This window comes from Cynara cardunculus (genome assembly GCF_001531365.2).
Source record: "Cynara cardunculus var. scolymus isolate 2C chromosome LG 1, CcrdV1, whole genome shotgun sequence".
Taxonomy (NCBI): domain Eukaryota; kingdom Viridiplantae; phylum Streptophyta; class Magnoliopsida; order Asterales; family Asteraceae; genus Cynara; species Cynara cardunculus.
In genome coordinates, this window is record NC_037528.1 from 4,141,839 (window position 1) to 4,157,971 (window position 16,133).

The window sequence follows — 16,133 nt, forward strand, 5'->3', positions numbered from 1 at the left end:
GTTTATTTAAAATAGAGAATTAAAATTTTAAATATGTATACGTTAGATTCAACTTTAAGTCTTTAATGGTACGTTTGGTTTCGTAGATTCTGAAAGAATATGATGGAATTGAAATGTTGAATTTCATTGACCAAAATTTTTTTTTTTTTTTCATTTGGTTTTTTTTTTTTTTTTAAGAAATGAATCTTCAAAATCCTATAAATTTCACAAATAAATAAATTTAACATTTCTTAGCAACTATATAATATTTTGATGGAAAATATTCTCTATTTTCGTAATAACAAATTTGCCCTTAACCCAATATACATTAATCTCATAAAACTCAATATGACCACCGTCAATCTGAATCACAACTGAGCACCGTTATCTGAACCGTCGACCATCACCGATCTGAACAACCATCGATTTGATCCACATCCGACCATTGGCGACTACCACCGATCTAAACCAGCATCGCCATCACCAACTACCACCAATCTGAACCACCATCGCTACCATCGATCTAAATCACCGTCTATCTGAACCACCACTGATCACTTCCATCTGAACCACCGCGGACCACCATCGATCTGAACCACTCCCGACCACTGCCATCTAAACCACTGCAGACCACCCACCGATCTGAACCATCGTGGACCACCACCGATCTGAACCATCGTGGACCACCACCGATACGAACCATCGTGGACCACCACCAATATGAACCACCATCGACCACCGTTGATTTAGTAATGTCGTTTGGCTCATGGTTATATTTAGATTTTAAATTTTATATTGTTTTACATATTAAATAATTATTTTATTAAAATATTTTATTTCTAAAGAAATTAAAATTCTCAAAAAAGAAGATTTTGGTCGTTTACCAATATTTCATTTCAATTCAAAAGCTACATTATGTGAACCAAACTGACAGATTCCAATTTTTTAACATATTTCATTTCAACGTTTGCCATCCAAACAAGTCGTCAAATCTGACAACATTCCAGTCTTCAAAGTCAAATTTTTTTAACAGATTTCATTTCATCAAAAAACATTATGAGAACCAAACGTATCGCCTTAAAGATGGAGAAGGGGAGGAGCAGTTATCCCTTGACCTCTTCTCTCAAAAAAGACGCTGTGCGGGCAAGTAGATCAAAGTCGCTTACCCGGCGTGCTTCTTTTCATCTTATTGCTCAGCAGAAATCGAACCTACGAATTTGCCCGTTCTTGCGTAGCTTATTTCAAAGGGGAGGCAGTGGACCAATAAGCTAAAGCTTATTTATTTTAAAGATTATAATATTATTAAAATATTTTATACAATTAATAAAAGATCATTTTTCTTTTTTCTAAACATTTAACATCAATGTTTTTTTATTGATGGAAATATACAAAAAAACATTTTTCTATAATCATTTACGAGGAGTTCTTCAAATTTAAATAATTTCGCATTATCTTTTACCTTTTTTTAGGGCAAATTGTATGAAAAAGTAACGTACTTTAATTTGATTTATATTTTGGGTAATGTACTTTCAAAACTTTCGTTTTGGTACCTAAGATAAACATTTAAGTACCCGGGTAACTGGTTGAAGTATTAACCGATTATCATGCTGATGTGCCGAGTGATGTAGTATCCAACTCGGTATTATTTGCTGACGTGGTCAGTGACGCGGATTTTTTAAAATTTAAAATTAGTCTTTTTTTTAGTCTAAAATTAGTCTTTCTAAGTTACCCAGGTACTTAAATGTTTAAAACTTTACATCTTAGGTACCAAAATGGAAGTTTTGAAAGTACGTTATCCAAAATAGGAATCAAGTTAAAGTACGTTACTTTTTCATGCAATTTACCTTTTTAATATTTATTTTCTTATTTTAAAGAATCTTGTAGAAATAGACTACTAACTTGGTCATTGTCTGTAATGTATTAGGTAAATTTCATTTTCATAGAATATATCTTTTTAACAAAAAAGAGCAAACTGCTAAAATATGAAGGACTAATGTGCAATAAACATATAACTCATGAACTGAATGGGAGAAACAGGTTTAAAGAGGGGTAAGTTGAAAAATATAGAATTCAAAAATCAAAATCACCTAGTAAAACCCCCAATTTATTGGCGCTCGAACAGCAAGAGACCTATTTCATCCTACAGAAATCGAAGATCAACCTCTTCCTCAGGTAAGCAATCTCATCACTGTGATTTCTCAAATCGGTTGATATCTTGCTGCGAATCGTTTTCCTCTGTGATAAATGTCGGTGTTCATCATACCAGAAATCGAACCTGTTTCATCCTACAGAACTCGAAGATCGACCTCTTCGGTGAGAGATTAGGACTCTGATGGATAATAGTTCATTGATAGCTTCTTTTAATTCAAATTTTTGTGAACTTCTGATTCAAATTTGTACTAAATTGTTTTTATGCAATTGGGTATGTGGTAGTTCAGATGTTAATGTGATTAATTAGGGTTTTTATGTTTTTTTAAGAGATTCAATGGTTTTGATCTCCTAATGATGTATTTTTTGGTCATTTTACACGTATAAGCAAAATTTGCCAAACACTAGAAAACAACTTATCAGTTTATGTATTTGAAGAAAGACTGTGAGACCTCTGCATGTATTTGAAGTTTGAATTATTCTATGATTATGGTTCTTAAGAAAACTTGTGGTTAATGCCTGAGCAGAATCCCAAGTTGAATGCACATAAGGTGTTTGATGGAATGAGTGACAGAAATGTGGGTTGTATTTTCGTTTCTTGTAATCCTCTGATTGCATATTATGACACCGAAGTATTAATTGCGAGGGTAAAATGGTCATTCCTGTCATCAAGACAGTTCATTCAGCACAAAAATAAACAACAATTTGCAATGAAAAAACAAATAAACGGCACCTTAGAACCCTAGGTCTGTGCTCTGTCTTCTCTTTTGTTTATGATAATATATTTTCCCTAATTAAAATCCTTATTTCTTCTTGTCCCATATATTTGCTACCGCAGTTTAATTTCTAGCATAGAGCACATTGAGTTATAATTGCAATATAAGAATTCAGTTTACTTGTGTAGTGAGCCACTTTTATACATTTCTGATGCCTAAACGGAAGGCGAAAAGGGCTACTAAACAGTCTAATTCATCTCATGTGGATGATACTCGGTGTGATGTTGCTACAAATGGAGCTCCAGAAGAAAATGCATTCATTGACCAAGAAGGTATCTGCTTTTGTTGTATTTTCTAAACTAATGTAGTTTTGAGTTATGAAAACATAGTAAGACCATAATTGCGTAATTGATTGGTGATGATTTGTTGTTCCAATTAAAAATCCTTGTTTATAAAGAAGTTATAATTTTTAGGTCTTTGATGATGAAGTTACGGCATTTGTTCTGATCGAGAGTATCATTTTTTTTTAATCTGCTTACAGTTGGATCTATCAGACACTTTGATTAGTGAGTATCTGAGGCCTTTTGAGTTTTTTAATTTTGAAAACTGTATGTGTAGTTATTTGCCTTCTGGAATCAATAAATATAGCAGCTTGTAGAATTTTAAAGACCCTTTATGGTAGCTATTTGGTATTAACTACTGCGTTGACACTATCCATGTCAAAATTGTATGTAGGGATTTTTGTTGTTGACTTGAACTTTTAGTTTGGATTCTTGTAGGTCATGTACCATTCACTTGATGGTCTATTTCTTGTTAGCACTTAGCAGCACCAGCATGCCTTTCTCAATGACCTTTTGTTATCTAGAAACATGAAGCACTAGAGGTTATGAATTCAACAGTTATTAGAGATGAACAAAATCTTCAGACCCAAAATTGAACCACCTCAACAGTAGGTACTACGTGTAGAACAGTAGTTTTGAGGCCTATATGTATCTTGGACCTTGGTATTCCAAGAATGCCTATTTCATTTTTCCACTTTCAGCTGTTGATCTATGGCAGCTCCATCACTGAAATTACTTCCAAGAAAAGAGTCAGTTATGACATGCAACTAGTTTGTTGATGATCTATTATCACTTCATAGTACTCTTTTTTAAGAAGAAACTGAGCATGCTTCATTCATTCTCTTTTTTGTGTGCTTATTCAGTTGAACGCCAGACTGCTGCGATCAGGGCGATTCGTGATATGGAGATTGAAAGATTACTAACTGCTCTGCACTTGCTAAAATCCAATATGAGCAAGGAACAGCTACAGACTCCGTTGCTTCAATTTTTTGAGAAAAATCTTCCAAACCTAACTGTGTCAAGAGCTGGGGAAGATGGACGGATTGTAGTTAAACGGAAGGATAAGGATGGTGACTTATCCATGAACACTGCTGATGGTGGAAATGCTATCTCTTCATTTCTACAACATATGTCTATGGCTTATCCTGACTGCTCTACTGCAATGCCATCTATTGGTGGCTTTGAGTTTTCAAGTAGAGCTGGTATGTTATGCAATAAGGGTTTGAGTATCCATTTGATGCACAACAGTTTACCGACACCAGTTGAATCACTACTTTCATTTGTCTTTAAGTTCTCGCTTGGTGGCAGGTAAAACAAGCTTCATTGGTGCTGAAAATCTTCAGATCAAGGATTTTGTATGTTCTTATGCATTTTCCTCTGTCGTTTATTTGTTTTAACACACTGAATTAGTGGCTGTTCTCTTATTTGTCTCATGTTTTAGGTTCTAGAGGAGCCATCTGACACTCATATTCTTGGCATAGAAGATCCTCTGCAAACTCCTGGGGTATGCTGATCCAGATCATTTTTGTGTGTACCTGTTACATGAAACTTTTACTGTTCAACAGTCAACAGATTGGGAAAGCTGCATATTTCATTTTTTAATTGAACAATGTGAACAAGACCAAAAACAGCATTAATTGCCAGTAGAACTAGATATTTCTTCCGTTATATTTCTTTGATCTACAAGCTATAAGTTGGTGGCCTTCTTGTTACTGCAAAAAGGAAATTTGTATAGTGAAGCTCTGGGTCATGTGTCTTTGGTTTTCAGCTTTTTGATATTTGAAGTTACTACAATTGCAGGTGACTAGCCAGAGATTGTCTGTTGGCATGACACCTAAAACTTTAAGGCTTCCGAAACAGGGTGAGATGCTTCTGTCGGTTCATGGTTCACCCCTTGGTGTTTTCAAAGAAAACAACATGGACGCCATACATGGTAAGGTTATTTTAAAGGAGGTTGTTTTCTTCCTGTACACAATCATTATTCAAAGGGCATGTACATAATTTCAACTTACCTACTCTGTTGGGTAGTTTCTTGTTCCTGCACAATGCTAATTGGTTCGTCTTTTGAAGCAAACTTCTCAGTTAATCTAACACTATCGACCATCATTTGATTAGTTTCATTTCATTTGATGATTTCATCTGCAGAGATAGAGGAAGAATGAGTCGTTTCCTACAAAACAATACTGATATCTGGAATCTACTTCAGTTCTATTTCTAAGCGGTATAGCTTTGCATCTAGTTGTTTTTCTACAGTCGCTTCTGAAGAAATTGCCTTAATGCAATTCATTGTATTAAAAGTGTATGTTGCAAATTGCTTTCTCAAGATTGAGCTTCCAACTTTGTGTTATCAGGATACTTGCTTGAGCAGTTGCTTCTTTTCATTGTCATGCAGAAAAAGTATAAGATTTTCTTTTCTTCTGCAGATGGTGAATGCCTTAGTGTAAGGGTGGGTGCTTCTTTTATGCAACAAATGTTCAATATACACGTTTTGTATGGTCACCAGCGTATCTTGTAAGCATTGATGATTTAATTATTTAAAAAATGTCACATCATAATCAACCGATGCTATATAGGATGAAAACAGCAGTTTATCACGTAAAGTGAGTATGAAATATGTATAATTGAACATTTGTAACGATAAATGAGTGGAACAATTCATCGTTACATTTTGATCCAAATTGCCTTAAATTGAATTATTAGCTTGCTCCCATTTGTTTAGAAAGTAGCATGCACACAATAGAGAATGAAGAATAATTGAATATGATCAAACAAGGATAAGTGCATGTAAAATTGCAAAAGAAATAAGATATCAAGAACCTGATACCAAAAACAACTATAATCTGGAAATGTACCTGAACACTTTCGAGTCTTTGCTACATGAGATGATGGTTATCCTCTTATTATAAGAACTAGTATCATGTCCAAATTCAGATAGCTTGGTCACCAGTTGCAAACATCTAACTGAAACACAACACAACTTTCAGTTCTGAGCACAACTGTCTTCCACCTATACCTTATCTGCTGGTATTCTCAAATTAACTTTGGTAGGAATAGAATCTCGATTAGAAGATCCAAGTCCCCCTAAAGCATCTATAAAGAACCTTTTATTGGGGACAATATCATATCGGTCCATATGCTTCAACAGTTTCTGTAACAGCTCCTTGATGTTTGCGTTTGTGTAGGATCTATACAGAAGTTTATATGTTGAAGAATCTACACGAAACATCTCACTATTACAAGCAGTCTCAAACAGCCTATCTGCTTCCATTGGTAAGCCATTTGAGCAGTAGACATTGAGCATGACATTCAAAGTTGAAACCTTTACTATCTTTTCTCACTCCATCATCTTATCATATATCTCCCTTGCCTTGATACACAATCACAACATCTATACATCCTGATCATGCATTCATACGTGATGAAGTTTGGCATGTATCCCATGTCTGTTATCTTCTGAAAAACCAAATTTGCTTTCTCACTAAGTCGTGCTTTCCTGTAATTCGTTATCATTGAATTAAAAGTAGAAAGCGTAGGTCTCTCTTTTGACCGCAATGAGCTCTTAAACGCTTGTTCCATATTTTCAAATTCTTGCTTTCTTCCATATAATCAATCAACAGATTATAGCTAATGATATCTGGTTTTATCTGCTTACTCTTCATACGGGCAAGTACCCCTTCATTTCACCTATCATCCCATTCTTACCATAAGCATCCATCACACCGTTGAATGTGAAAATATCAGCGGTTGCAACGCTTTCTTCAAGATCTTTAGACAAAGCTTCCACCTGAACAACATTCCGTGCTTAAGCAGATGCTCTAAACATTTTTCGTGTCGTTTTTGGGAACCAATTTTCATGTTCACACATTGTTGTTTCATTCGCGACTGTTACGCAGGTGAAAAATACAAAAACATGCTTTGTCTATAAAACACATACAAGAACAAAACATGTGATACAAGTAGTTTAGAATCAAACTCATTAAATGTGGGTTTTGTGATTTTAATTTGATTTTCACTCGATATAACATAATACCTCTTCTAATTTGGTCTTTCCTTTGGTTGATTGTTTCACTTCCAACAGTTTACATACCTTTGGGAAAGTTATCAGTGTGTGTGTGCGTTTATATCACCATTGAAGACTGAGTAAACAAAAAGGACAACCGTAGGAGTTGTCCATTATGTCAGAAGTCATGAAACTTAACAAAAAATTCTTTTTATCTTACTCACACACCTCAATTTATTTATTTAGGGGCTGTTTACCCTTAACACTTACCTCACAGGATGAATATGTAAGGACCAAAAATCTTACCCGGTAAGAGCGAGACAAATATCATGAGTCTTACCCGGTAAGTGAGTACGACGACTCTTACCACAGTAAGCACTTACCGGGTAAATTGTTGCATACGATGTGTTTTGGTGGACTAAAATCTTACATGATAAGTAAATAAAAATGTTAAATTTACCGTTAAACACTTATCGGGTAAGTGTTTGATACACGGCTTCTTATTCTTCCAAGATTTGGATGATGTCTTATTTTATTAAAGAAAAAATAATAATTAGTGGTGATCTCAGGTCTGATTGAAGAGAAATAGGGATACGATGGAGCCTGGTGATGATATGTTTTGGTGGTGTTCTATTTTAACTGTTTTTTCGTGTAAACATCCACCCAATTTTTGTGGTTTAGACCACCACCTAGTTGTTGGGTCATATGATCCCGAACCTTCATGTAGCAACCCAAAATTCGAGTAGCAATAATCGTAGGAATTTGTCAAAATGACCCAATGTAACAAGTTTAAAATATTCAATACATCTTAAATGTTTGTAGCGTGTAAACACATCTAGAGCTGAGAATTAATACAATTCTAAAAGTAAGCTATACTCCAAGCTCTAGGTCAAACCACCGGTACGTGTATCACATCTTTCCTCCTTACTCTATATCTGTACATTTTACACACACACATATATATATATATATATATATAATGTATATATATAGAGTGAGAGGGAGAGAGAGAGAGTGAACATGGAAGGTTCAAATAAAAACAATAATCAAATAAGAAAATAAAAAATGAATATAGATCATACAATTTCATCAAAACATGCATTGAATAAACTTTTTTAAAAATAAATAAATAATGACACAAGTCATATTTGAAATAAGAATTATTTAAGGTATTTATTGAAGATTTTCTCTTTTACCACTTTTGTAATTCTAAGGTTATATAAGTTTCTATTTAGAAGATTTATTTTCTATTTGAGGCATTTCAAATAAGCGTAATTTGATTTTCATTTAAAAAATTTATTTTTTACTTAAGGCAATATTTAAAAAAAAAAAATACAATTTTCATCAAAATCAGATGTGATTCACAATTAATTAATATTTTTCTAAAAAAATTCTAACCTTTTTCCTAACTACATGTGATTTAAAGCGTGAAAAACAGTGATTCAAATTAAACATTGATAAAGAAAAATAATAGAAACAAAATTGCATGTAATGTGTAAATATAAACACATTTAAAATGTATAAGATCAGATTCACACACGATTCAAAACATAATTCATTATAGATATCACATGTGATGTTATGATAACTTAAATTCATTTTTACTTAAATTTACTATAATCAATATTACATGTTTACATTTTGCATGATTTTTTGGATAAAAAGAATGATTAGTTGTGGATATTACATGTGATTTTTGACGAAAACTAAAAAAATCTGAAATAAATTACTTCAATAAAAAAATGTTTTTAAATGAAAAAATTAAATCACATTTATTTTAAAATGTCATAAAAGATTAGTTAAAAACTAATCATGCTTAAATTAATAAAATTATAAAAAAAAATTGTTTGTTCGTTTATTTGCTTAGTTAAACAAGCGAACACGAATAATAGTACACTCAAAATCTATAGAATTCCTTTTAATTGGTGTTTGCATAATTATTATATTAATCCATCATAAAAATATTGAAACATTTAGTTTAATTACTCAAAGCTTTTGATTAAAATAATATTAACTGTGATACTTGTAGTTCTTACGAATAGGCTGCTTTGTAGTTTTTTTCTTCAATTAAGCTCACTTTCCATAAAATCTTGAACACTACCATACCAAAGTACCAATATGTGCTTCTTATTCGTCCCAAAAGCAGTCATCCTGATTCTTGATCTCGTAATACAAAACAATGGAGTTGTCTCTAGTTCTAATGTCGACACAGATCATGTTGCACTACCGACAATTCAATCCAAGATTACAGATGACCCTCATGTTCATGTTGTTGTAGCCATTTCACTATCATCCACTAATGCAGGTCTGGCTCTGGTGTCCTTTGTGTTGTTCTATTTCTGTATAAAGAAGAGAGATAAACCGTTATAATCAACATTGACTGAATCTTTTGAGAAGATTTCGTATGGAAGGCTTTTCAAAGCGACCAAAGGGTTCTCTGCAGCAAATCTGATTGGTACAAGCGGTTTTGGTTCAGTTTATAAAGGAGTTCTAGATGACAATGGTCAGGCGCCGGCTATCAAAGTACTAAACCTCCAATGCCGAGGAGGTTCCAAGAGTTTTATGGCTGAATGAGAAGCCTTGAGAAATATCTGTCATAGCAATCTGGTAAAGGTTATCCCTTCTTGCTCAAGTCTCGATTTCCAAAGAAATGATTTCGAAGGCCTTAGTGTATGATTTCATGCCAAATGGGAGTCTGGACACTTGGTTGCACTCAAGCACGACACTAAACCATTTGCCTCACGATCAGTTGCATCAACTTGATCTTGTTCAAAGAGTAAGCATTGCCAAAGATGTGGCTTATGCTCTTGATTATCTACACTATCGTTGTGGCTTATGCTCTTGATTATCTACATTATCGTTGTGGAGTTCGTCGTGATTTGAAGCCAAGCAACATTTTATTAGATGCCAATATGGTTGCTCATGTTGGAGATTTCGGGCTTGCAAAAATCTTTTCACTTGAACTTTCTGATGCAAACAAGAGTAGCTCAGGTCATGTCAGAGGAACCATTGGATATGCACCTCCAAGTAAATTGTTGATTACTAGTCCAACGATAGTTTTTGATACTATAATCTGTAAGTTGCAGAATACGGACTTGGAAATGAAGTGTCGCCCAGTGGAGACATATATAGCTACGGGATCCTATTATTAGAGATGCTGACAGGGAAAAAACCTGTTGATTCAATGTTCCGAGAAGGCCTAAGCCTGCATTCCCATGCTACAAGTGCCTTGGCTGGTGATTTTGTGCTTCAGATTGCGGATCCAATGCTTCTACGTGATGATGTCAAAGAAGGGTCTTTGATTTCATTACTGGAAATTGGAGTGCGATGCTCTTCTGAGTATCCACAAGATTGAATGGATATTGGTACCGTTATCCATGAACTCTTCTCAAACCTACACCCATATAGATAAAGCTAGAAATGTTTTATGAATAAAAAATGTTTGCTTCTTATTCCAACGATGATATGCGGTAGACTGATTGTAGCATGTATCAAATAAACAAAATAGTAATCATATATTATATTTTCATAATCATATTAATACTCATGATCATCTCTGTCTAAGGGGAAGATGGGAAAAGATTCCAAGCAAAAATGTCCTAGATGGTTGCTCTATACTCCGATACCATATGAGAATATGTGGAACCCCATTAACCGGCATGTAACTCTTAACATTTAGTAAGAAATAAATCAATAATTAAAAAAATACCTAATCAGCATGTCGAGTTTTCCACTCAACAAACGGGACAGACCCCAAAAGTTCATGTGGTGTGCACCAATCCAAAATTCTAAGCAGAAGTGGTTTTAACATCCTTTGCACCAAATTACTAAATACCAATAACCAAAATAAACACAAGCTAATAGAAAAGTAGCCAAACCAGTACTTTAAACAAACATAAACAATAGAGAAGTATAAAAAGACACAGTGAGTCATCCTGTTACCAGGCTGCACGGTCTTCCTTCTGCTTCCCTAATCTCTTTGCTGTTCGATGGTTTCTGCTCTTTATCTTGCTTTTCTTTTCCATTAGATGGGGTCTGCAATCAGCTTTCATTTCCCTTAACCTCCTCTAATGCATCATAACCAGGACAGCAAGTCCACCATCCCTGCTGTTTCTGTCCGTTGGTAAGGCGAATCCCCCTGCACCATGCTGAACTAGATCACAAACAGAGCAATCCAGATCATTTTCGTGTGTCCCTGATACGAATTGGGAATTAATTAAAAATGATGCAACTAAGTCTAGAATATTGCATGTGTATTCTAGAAGGGGTAAAATGGGAAATGAGAAAAGTGGCTGGGGTTTGTTAGAGGAGAGAGAAGAATAAATAGTGGAGGGTGATCTTGTAGTGAGTATTCTGTTTTCTTTCATAATTGTTTAGGCTCCAATCTGCTGATTGTGAGAGAGGGTTTTCCCTGAGTTTTATTCCTTTGTAATCTGTCCGATTCAAGTTCAATGAATTCATCATCTTCTTCCTTCCATTTCTGTATTCTTACTTGTTTTGCATAGAATTGTTATCGTTACCCATCAGTCCCTGTTACATAAGACCTATTGTTCAATGGTAAACAGGTTAGGATACTTGTACATCAGAGTTTTCATTGAACAATGTGAACAGGTCGAAAAAGAGTGTAATCATGACAAAGGTATCGTTTTCTTCTGCTGTATTTCTTTGATTTATTCATGTTATCAGGATACTTGCTTGACCTGTTGTTTTGATTTCATCGTCTTGCAGTAAAAGTGTAAGGTTTCTTTTCTTCTGCAGATGGTGAATCGAATTTTATTGCTATCCCATTCGTTTAGAAAGTAGCATAAACACAACAAAGAAAATGAAGAATAATTGAATACCATCAAATGAGGATAAGTACATGGAAAATTGCAAAAGAAACTACAAGACATGATGAACCTGATAAGATAATAATTCTAATCTGGAAATATAGCAATATACCTAAACAGTTTGTAGCAGTCTTTGTTCAGCAATACCTATACTTTGGTAATATCTACTGCTATTCTCAAATTAACTTTGGTAGGAATAGAATCTCGGTCAGAAGATCCCAGTGCCCCTAAAGCATCTAGAAAGAACTTTTTATTGGGGACAATACCATCTCGGTCCATATGCTTCATCAGTTTCTGTAACAGCTCTTTCATGTTTGCTTTTGTGTAGGATTTATACAGAAGTTTATATGTTGAAGAATCTACACGGAACATCTCACTACTACAAGCAGTCTCAAACAGCCTATCTGCTTCCATTGTTAAGCCATTCAAGCAGTAGACATTGAGCATGACATTTAAAGTTGAAACCTTTACTATCTTTTCTGACTCTATCATTTTATCATATATCTCCCTTGCCCTTGAAACACAATCACAGCATCCATACATCATGATCATGCATTCATACGTGATGAAGTTTGGCGTGTATCCCATATCTGTTATCTTCTGAAAAACCAAATCTGCTTTCCCTCTAAGTCGTGCTTTCCCATAATTCGTTATCATTGAATTAAATGTAGAAAGCGTAGGTCTCTCTTTTGACCGCAACAAGCTCTTAAACACTTGTTCCATCTTTTCAAATTCTTGCTTTCTTCCATATGAATCAATCAACAAATTATAGCTAATGATATCTGGTTTTATCTGCTTACTCTTCATACGGGCAAGTACCCCTTCCATTTCACCTATCATCCCATTCTTACCATAAGCATCCATAACACCGTTGAATGTGAAAATATCAGGGGTGGCAATACTTTCCTCCAGGTCTTTAAATAGAGCTTCTACCTGAGCAACATTTCGTGCTTGAGCAAATGCTCTGAGCAGAATGTTGTATGTCACAATACTAGGTTTGCACCGTTCTGTACCCTTCATTTTATCAAAGTATCCAAGAGCCTTAGATAAAGCCTTGGGCTTGTCCTTTGAGTGAAGGTGGGCAGTGATAAGTGCATTGTATACAGATGTATCAGGTCTGCACCCACTGTTTCGCATCTCTGAAAAGAGCCACATTGCCATTCGAGTTTGTCCCTTCTTTCCCATCACTGAAATTAGTTTAGAATAGACCCCATTATCTGCTACGTACCAACGTTGTTTTTGCATCCATCTAAACACCTAAGTGAAAGAGATATTAGTGTTAATCCAAAAGCCAATGCTCAAAGTGAAACTGGCCTTCTTTTAACAAACTCCATGATTTTAATGTTCTTTCAGAAATTCAACACTCTAGCTATGGTAGTACTTTCTATTTCATTTATCATCCAACCTTCTTTTCCTCAAATTCCAAGTAACCTGTTGTGAATTTAAGATTAAAAAGATAACCACTTGACCAAGAAAGCTTCAAAATCGGACATTTGCAGCTGAATTCATGTGTTTAAAAATACAAGTATGAAATCCTGATGGCAATTGGCAAAGAAACTATTTACACATTAACATACAAATTAAGTAAAATGTGTTTTACAAATTGAACTTCCATGAAAAATGGCTAACCTCAAGACATTGAAGCCACTTATCAGACTTGCCAAGCTCCTCGAACAGTAGAAAACAGTGCTCTGTCCTCACTAACTTGACGTACTTGTTTAGTGTCGACAGCAACGGCTTGTCATAGTTAAAGTTCTTCAAGAGTGTCCGTACCAGTTCTTGAGCCTCTGCATTTTCCTCAGACTTGGAATTTCTCTTAGATCGAATCGTTGAACCAGAGATAATTGCGTATCTGGTGGGTTTCTTACAAGGATATTGACGACAGAAGTTGAAATTTAGGGACGAAATATGGGTGAATTTCATATGTGTTGCGGGAATTGGAGGGAAATGGAGAGATCCATTAGAGAAATTTGCAGACATTTTTCAAAGTAAGGAATTAGGTATGAAGTGGCGGCAGGGATGTTGACGATCTTTAAGAAAAGGGTTAATTGCAAAAAAGGCCTTAAAGTTTTAGGTTTCTTAGTTTTGTCCCATTTTCATTCATGATATTCTCAAGGCAATATCGTTTTAGCCTTTAGGTCTCTCGATGTTTGCCAAGTTTTTTGAGTAAATGCTACCAGGGTAAGAGATGCTGATTGGAGTAAGATGCTCTGTCTGGACTCTGGAGCAATGATTGAGTGAAAAATATCTATTTACTACGGCATCTGCATTAAGTGCTGGATGGCAAAAGATTACCATGTCAATCATTTATTTAAACCTTCGTCCTTTATATAATTAAGTGTCGAATGAAAATTACAATTTTCACAACTTAAATATATTCATAAATAAAAAATATATCGAAATTCATTCATATTTACAAGTAAAATATCAAAATCAATGCTATACAAATATTGTTTTCAACTATAGAAAATTAAGATACTCAAAGTTGACATAATAATTTGAATATGCTAAACCTTAATTTGAAGCATTTGAAAACAATTGATTTGAAGTATGATCATGCAAATCAGCCATATATTCATTAGGTCATGATGTGCTTCATCAATTGCTTCCTTCGAAGTCCATTTATGGATATCTCATGTATACATGATTCAAGAATCTTTTCACCACATTTTCGTTATTCCAGGTAATCCTAGGTTTCTTGGGTTGTGAAGATTTGTCAACCTTTTCCATACATATCATGCATTCTTAACATACATTTGAATCATATATAATAACAAATGTTCGACATGAATCTAGAATAGTAGAATGTCAAAAACAACATCAACGTGTATTTTTCTTCAATCTGTGGCTTTATGTTTGTTAAAAGGTTTTTTATTAGTTCGAGATGGAATGCAATTTTTTTTCATCAATAATGGCTTACGTCAAGCAGCACCCTCATGTTCTGGATGACCGGATGAGAAATCTTCCTCCGACTCCGAGAAATCGATCACCTGAAATACTATTTTTCTGAAATTCACTTCCTGAAATCGTACTTTCTAATCTATCGTGGTTCCATTTCCAGAAACCTATTTTCTTTTTATAAATCGTTGTTCCATTTCCAGAAATCCTATTTTCTTTTTATCATTCGTCGTTCCGTTTCCAGAAAACCTTTTTTTTATATTAATCGTGGTTCCATTTCCTGGAATCCTATTTTTTTATATCAATAGTGGTTCCGGTTCCAAAAACACTACTTTTCAATCAACAGTGTACTTCCAGAATTTCTATCTTTGTAAATTGTTTAAGGTGGATTTGTAAAGCTCACTTCCAAAAATCCTAGTTTTAATAAAACTGGACAAATCATCAAAGCTAATTAGTATTAATACTGGTTCCACCTAAAACACTCACATCTTTGTAATTTGTTCAAGGTGGATTTAAATCCCACTTCTAGAAATCCTATCTTTAATATTGGTTCGACCAAGAAACTCTCATATTTGATACACGCATATCTTTAGATGAATATAATCATGTTTTTAGTTCAATGATTTATGCAGAAAGTCATTTATTGGAAAAGATGATTTATAACGCATCAGACTTGTTATTGCTGCTCCCTTTTTGTTACTGCACTCTATTTGAACAGGGTTCCTCCTTGGTACTGTTATTCTAAATCTAGACCTAACCCTTACAAAAAATCACCACAACAATGGCCGACTCCTCTCTGCCTCTCTCCATTACGACCTCCTCACTAGGTTTAGGGATCTTTTTTTTTCTAATTAGATAGCAGCAACATATAAGAGAACCACAAGACATTAATGACATTCATGAAAAAAAAAATCGAGAAAGAATAATAAAGCAATAACTGCAGCAACATATAAGACAGAAACAATGAAGAAATTGAGAACATCAACCTCAACACTTAATTTTTCACATTTTTAATGCATGATTTGACCTGATTATGATATAATCATATAAAGAAGGGTGCATATAGCGACACCCTTCTCTTTCAATCAGGGCCACTAATCTTGAGCTTTCTGATGCTCAAGGCCGAAACCCAAAAACCACACCCTATATATATTATAAAACTGAAACATACTATGTTTTAAAGGGTTTGGAACCTAGTCAACCTAAGCGCTCATCCCCCCCC

At 34.5% G+C, this 16,133-nt stretch overlaps 3 protein-coding genes and 1 pseudogene across 6 annotated transcripts; 2 read left to right on the forward strand and 2 right to left on the reverse strand.

The window, feature by feature from the left end:
• Positions 1-2,092: 2,092 nt before the first annotated feature.
• Positions 2,093-5,596, forward strand: LOC112521031. Its single transcript, XM_025129664.1, has 8 exons — positions 2,093-2,151; positions 2,246-2,292; positions 3,032-3,175; positions 4,048-4,386; positions 4,493-4,539; positions 4,626-4,688; positions 4,985-5,117; positions 5,330-5,596. The coding sequence occupies exons 3-8, from the start codon at positions 3,055-3,057 to the stop codon at positions 5,344-5,346; spliced, it is 720 nt and encodes a 239-aa protein (XP_024985432.1). The 5' UTR covers positions 2,093-2,151; positions 2,246-2,292; positions 3,032-3,054; the 3' UTR covers positions 5,347-5,596.
• A 595-nt stretch (positions 5,597-6,191) lies between these two features.
• LOC112523127 lies at positions 6,192-9,334 on the reverse strand (annotated as a pseudogene).
• A 642-nt stretch (positions 9,335-9,976) lies between these two features.
• Positions 9,977-10,539, forward strand: LOC112523179 (probable LRR receptor-like serine/threonine-protein kinase At3g47570). The gene is made up of 2 exons (XM_025132673.1): positions 9,977-10,211; positions 10,271-10,539. Exons 1-2 carry the CDS (start codon positions 9,977-9,979, stop codon positions 10,537-10,539), a joined length of 504 nt encoding a protein of 167 aa, XP_024988441.1.
• A 381-nt stretch (positions 10,540-10,920) lies between these two features.
• On the reverse strand, positions 10,921-14,213 carry LOC112501814 (pentatricopeptide repeat-containing protein At4g39620, chloroplastic-like). Of its 4 annotated transcripts, none has more exons than XM_025105545.1 (3): positions 13,643-14,213; positions 12,280-13,270; positions 10,921-11,379 (listed from the first exon to the last, which is right to left on the reverse strand). In XM_025105545.1, exons 1-3 carry the CDS (start codon positions 13,991-13,993, stop codon positions 11,252-11,254), a joined length of 1,470 nt encoding a protein of 489 aa, XP_024961313.1. In that variant the 5' UTR covers positions 13,994-14,213; the 3' UTR covers positions 10,921-11,251. The 4 variants fall into 4 exon arrangements, with proteins under 4 accessions (XP_024961313.1, XP_024961329.1, XP_024961337.1 ...); XM_025105561.1 differs by having other exon boundaries at positions 11,270-11,322; positions 12,126-13,270; XM_025105569.1 differs by having other exon boundaries at positions 11,334-11,379; positions 12,126-13,270.
• Positions 14,214-16,133: the final 1,920 nt, after the last annotated feature.

Coding starts and splice junctions, on each gene's coding strand:
- LOC112523179 (XM_025132673.1), top strand. CDS start 9,977: ATGTGGCTTATGCTCTTGATTATCTACACTATCGTTGTGGCTTATGCT. Junction 10,212..10,270: donor CATTGGATATGCACCTCCAA/GTAAATTGTTGA, acceptor TGTAAGTTGCAG/AATACGGACTTGGAAATGAA.
- LOC112521031 (XM_025129664.1), top strand. CDS start 3,055: ATGCCTAAACGGAAGGCGAAAAGGGCTACTAAACAGTCTAATTCATCT. Junction 3,176..4,047: donor TGCATTCATTGACCAAGAAG/GTATCTGCTTTT, acceptor GTGCTTATTCAG/TTGAACGCCAGACTGCTGCG. Junction 4,387..4,492: donor TGAGTTTTCAAGTAGAGCTG/GTATGTTATGCA, acceptor GCTTGGTGGCAG/GTAAAACAAGCTTCATTGGT.
- LOC112501814 (XM_025105545.1), bottom strand. CDS start 13,993: ATGTCTGCAAATTTCTCTAATGGATCTCTCCATTTCCCTCCAATTCCC. Junction 13,271..13,642: donor AGTGGCTTCAATGTCTTGAG/GTTAGCCATTTT, acceptor TCTTTCACTTAG/GTGTTTAGATGGATGCAAAA. Junction 11,380..12,279: donor GAAGCATATGGACCGAGATG/GTATTGTCCCCA, acceptor AATTCGTATCAG/GGACACACGAAAATGATCTG.